Source organism: Cystoisospora suis, assembly GCF_002600585.1.
Source record: "Cystoisospora suis strain Wien I chromosome Unknown contig_10501, whole genome shotgun sequence".
In the NCBI taxonomy this organism is placed as follows: Eukaryota; Apicomplexa; class Conoidasida; order Eucoccidiorida; family Sarcocystidae; genus Cystoisospora; species Cystoisospora suis.
This window is the reverse complement of record NW_027163274.1, coordinates 1-4,950: the sequence shown is the minus strand read 5'-3', so window position 1 is coordinate 4,950 and position 4,950 is coordinate 1. Positions and strand designations below refer to the sequence as shown.

Genomic DNA, 4,950 nt, shown 5'->3' with positions numbered 1-4,950 from the left:
TATCTATCTTCAATCTATCTCTATCTACCTATATCTATCTATATCTATATCTATCTATCTATATCTATCTATATCTATCTTCAATCTATCTTCAACCTCTGTATCTGTCTATGCCGAGATGGGTTACTGTGTAAGAGTTCGCGTATCCCGCAATACGTAGAAAAGACAGGCTTTCACAAGCTCCACCTTTATTTCTACACGAATAGAGTAGATATATAGAGAGAGTTACAGACACATGTGTAGAGATACATATGCACGCAGATACGCAGGTGTTCTTGTATGGACCACCGGTATGAGGTCGGCTCCGCGTATTTGTATGTCTGTCTAATCAGGCAGCTTGAGTCCTTTCATTCTCTCGCTCGTCAATTGCTGTCTCTCCCCATGTATCTCTTTTATGTAGATGCACCCAATTACACGTATACACCTCTCACACATGAACAGATCCTTCTCCAGGCCTCTATCTCACTACATATACATCTCCATGGATGGATCTATCTATATAGATATGTCTATCATCTATCTCTCTATACCTATCTACATGTATATATATCTGTACGTCTCATAACATGTGCATTTGCATAGAGCGACAAGGGCTGCCTGAGAAAGTGTATTTTTCTACCACCCCTTTTAGGTAACTTCAGATACCTTTGTATACATAGATGCTGCTTTCCTCTTTCTATGGACACTTATCACTCCTTTCTACGTGACTCTATCTCCGAGTCTTTTCTCATCGCTGCATGCACGCAGTATGCATGCATGCATTACATCGTCTTCTTTTCTCTGCCGTGGAACGATGCTTCTGCCTTTGAATCTATTCTAGACAGATCAAAGTATTATCCACAGCTGGAGTTCCTCGCCTTATTGCTTCTCCCTGTCTCGAAAGACAAAGACGACCGAAGCAAGTACAGTGGTGTGGAGATGACTGTATAGCTCTCTATATGCCGATGAACACACCCTCTGGAGCCACACAGGTATCCTCAGATGGTACCACAAAGGGGATATTTTGACGACGTTTATCATTCATCTCTTTCTCGCTAAGAGAAGATAAAGCCCCGGATATGTCTACGGGTGTTGATTAATGAATAGACCGTACATTTTCTCTTCTTCAAACGCTAACCTGAGGATGACGGTACCGATCATTTCATCACATACGTTGACTGGAGCTATCATCTATCCACATACGTCACAAGAACATATATATATATATATCCACATACGCACATACGCAGATCGTATGTGCATATATAGATAGATATATATATCTATATATGCACATACGCAGATCGTAGGCGATGAAGCGACGTCCGTCTTACGTCTCTCTCTCTATATATGCAGACCGTCTTACGTCTTTATCAGTCCAAGGCTGTTATGTAGGCGCTAACGACTATGCGTCTGTCTGACTGTCTATCTGTTTTTCTATCTCTCTCTCGGTCTCTCTGTGTCCCTTTCTCTGTCATTCCCCTATGTATACACGTTGGCTTTTCGAGTCTCTACACATAGGTACTAGCTTCATACACGTAGTGCCTTCGACGTTCTCTCTCTTTGTGTATCTGTCAGTACAGATATATACACGTATACAACTATGTCTGCATGCACATCTACTGTGTCGGTAGGGGTCATACCCTAGATACAGGCGTTTCTCAAATTACACGGCAGTTTCAAAACTGAGATAGAGCAACAATTCATACTCCCTTGTCTCTACACATCTCCTGTACCTCTCTCTGTACAAGTCGTGACGTGGGGTGATAAAAGGGAACAGTAGAAAGTGTCTCTATCACTTCCTCTCTCACTCTTTCTTTCTCTTTGGCCTTCTCTTTCTCTCACTTTTGCTTTCTTTCTTTCTGCCCTATTTCTCTCTTCTTTCGTTCGTTCTCTCTCAAAATGTTGGGTGTGCCTGTCTCTTTTCTTTCTTTTTGTCTTATTCTCTTTCTTTCTTTCTTTCTCCTGTCCATCTTTCTTCTTCTTTCTCCTCCCTTCCTTCAGCATACTCTCTTTCTCGGAGGGCCGAAGAATGAATGGCTTCCTTATCAGTATGGAACGACTACGACTACATCGGCTTTAGTCGCGGGGGGCGGCGGTCAAACCGGTCAATCGACTAGCGGGAGTAGTAGTCTACATCTTGTAGCCGAGGTCGATGGCTTGAGAATTATCACTGCCTATAAGACAGAATTCCTTCATCGTATTGCGCCTAGCACAGATGCCATCTTCTCGATAGGAAGCTGCGAACCTCCTGCTATGCTGTATTATGCCATGGAAAGATTCAAAGGCGGAGATGCCGCTGCTGACGAAAGCTTAAGATCAATCAAACAAGATCTAGGTAAGACCGGAAAAGAGGAAAACGAAGAGAGAGAAGCAGAAGAAAGGGAGAAGTGCCGAGGATGCTCTACCCTTTCTTGAAGGGAGAGAAAGAGAGAGACGTTTCTACGTAGAGAGAGAGGAGTGTATGTAGTAGATATGACGAGTGATATATCCTATGTTGTCAGCATGCAGGTATGTATCGGGAAATCTGCAGGTTTATAGACGTGTATAGTAATGAATGAAGGAGCATACGGAGAAGTTGAAGAGAGCAAGCAGGAGGAGGAGATCCGAGAGGCAATGCTTTCCTTCATACTGTTCTCTCTCCCTGTCTCTCTTTCTCTCTCTGTTCCTTCATCTTCTTCTCTTCTCCGTTTCTTTCTTCTTTTCTCTTCTTCGTCTTCTTGCTCATTGCATTCAGGAGGACATCTGTGGTAGTAGCCAACTTCCCATATTTCTTTCTTTCATTCATCTCCTCTATATAGGAAAGGGGAGAAAAAGGCGGCAAAGAAAAAGAGAGATCTAGATCTCTCTATTTCATTCTGCAACTTCTTATTCTTCTTATCCACATATGTCCTCGAAACCGTAACATTTCGTACATCGATCCACATCTTTTGCTTGTATGTATATATCTATCTACGTATACGTAGATATGAACACACAAATAGATATATATATATGTATACTTTCCCTTGTATTCTCTGTCTGTATCTCTCTCTGTTTCTCCATGTAGGTGGATAGATAGAAATGTGCGTCTCCATCCTCTGTGTCTATATGTGCCGTGTAAGTCTGGCTGCTTTTTCGTGCATGCATACCAATGCACAGGTGCAGCTACAGAGGCATGCATAGACGCGGCAACCCACGAATGGAAATTTCAGCAGGCGGCTCTTCTCCTCCAAGCAGCCGTCTTTGGTCGCGAGTTTCTCGATGAAGGAGAGAATAAGTGTACATGTAAACAATATGTCAAAGCTTGTCGTGATCTAAGGTAAGATACGAACCATTTGCCTCTATACACCTGGACCCTCAGTCCCGTAACTACTCACATCTTTCTGTACACGTCTCTCTACCAGCTTGCTTTCCAAGTCCGTCTGTATCTATTTATGGTTGTATACACAGATATATTCATGTGTGTATGTACATATATGTGTCTATATCTATCTCTATGGTCTGTAGACATTGTATTTGGGTTTCTCATCTGCAGTGAGGCGTCTCAGTCTTGCTAGACTATCGCTTTCCTTACGTCAAAACGCTCAGGTGAAGATCTGTGGCTTACTGTGGGGTGGGGCACCGCGTTTCATTCGGGCGTCCTCTCTCTATCTTGATCCATTCATTCTCTACTTGTTTAGCTTCGCTTCTCTTATAGATGCGTAGGGGGGAGATTCTATGGACTACGTCATGCCTGTTTATCTATAGCTAGATCCCGCGTGCATTTATCGGTGCATGCATCGCAAGTATGTGCCACATATAGATTCCGACATCTATATATACACAGAGACATATATACCTCTATCCTCACATTCCTGCTCGTTCATGCATGCATACATATCTACTCGACTGTGGCCTATCGTATCAATGCAGTTATGTGCTAGACGAGTCTATCTATCTACCTATATACATACAGACTGAAGAAGCACGATGACAGCGTACAGATATGGTAATGGGTATGTGCCTATCTTCAATTCGTCATCTCTCTTCTGTCATCTTGTCTTGCAGAATTTGTTACGCAGTCCGTCAGCCTCCTTTAGAGATGCCTCTCTCGGTTGCTCAGTTGCGGCACATGTCTCTATCCAAGTTAGTCCGAAGAATCGCCAAGTAAGTTTCTCCATCCTTCCTCTCCTCCTTTCCTTCTTCTTCTTCTTCTTCTGCGTCTTCTCCTTATCATTCTTTCTTTCTCTGAGGCATCTATCTATCTTTAATCTATCTATCTATCTACAATCCATCTTTGGTCGGTCTAACTATAATCTGTCTCCAAGGTTCTACGTTCTATCTCTTTAGGGATGTCATTTTATGCGCTTTCATAGATGGCGTTCCATTGTCTCATCCCCTCGATCTTTTCTTCTTCTTCTTCTTTCACGTTGATGCTATCTATGAAGACTCGAAAGATGGTCGGATGTTCGAAGGAGTGAAGGAGTAGGAATGCGGCACAAGGAGAGCTAGACCCTGTTTTCAGAAGAACTTCGGGGGAGGAAAAGAAAGAAAGAAAACGAAGAGTGCCTATTAGCAAGAAGGGGTCTTCTCCATTGCGTAGTTGTCCTTGTGTGTAGATGAATGATGTTCTAGTTGGAGAAAGACTGATTGACGATGTCGAAAGCAATACCGTAGACACAAGAAAAAACACAATGGACTGGCTGTCTCTACACCTCATCTCTGTACACAGGAGCAAGAGCACAAGCTCTGAATTTACTGCAAATGTCTGTCCTTCTCTTCTAGCTGTTCTCTTATCATCGTCAGCTCGACACAACCTACTTCGATATTGATATATGTACGTATATATATATATATAGATATGCATCTATAGATATGTGTATACGTATATGTTAGAGCTTATACATGGGTGGCTTGCTAAGTGTTCGTATGACTTGGGAACTTCTACTCCACTTGTCTGTTTGCCTATCATCAAATCATCAGATCATCTCATTCTTCTTTCTTTCTTTC

The 4,950-nt window shown here is 42.5% G+C and overlaps 1 protein-coding gene across 1 annotated transcript; it reads left to right on the top strand.

Annotated features, from left to right (window-relative positions):
- Positions 1 to 1,944: 1,944 nt before the first annotated feature.
- Positions 1,945 to 4,727, top strand: CSUI_011266 (vps16-like protein; the record flags this gene model as incomplete). The annotated part of the gene is made up of 3 exons (XM_068071367.1): positions 1,945 to 2,317; positions 3,121 to 3,280; positions 4,009 to 4,727. Coding segments are annotated over 3 exons (636 nt in total), but the record flags the coding sequence as incomplete, so codon positions are not given.
- Between the last annotated feature and the right edge of the window lie 223 nt (positions 4,728 to 4,950).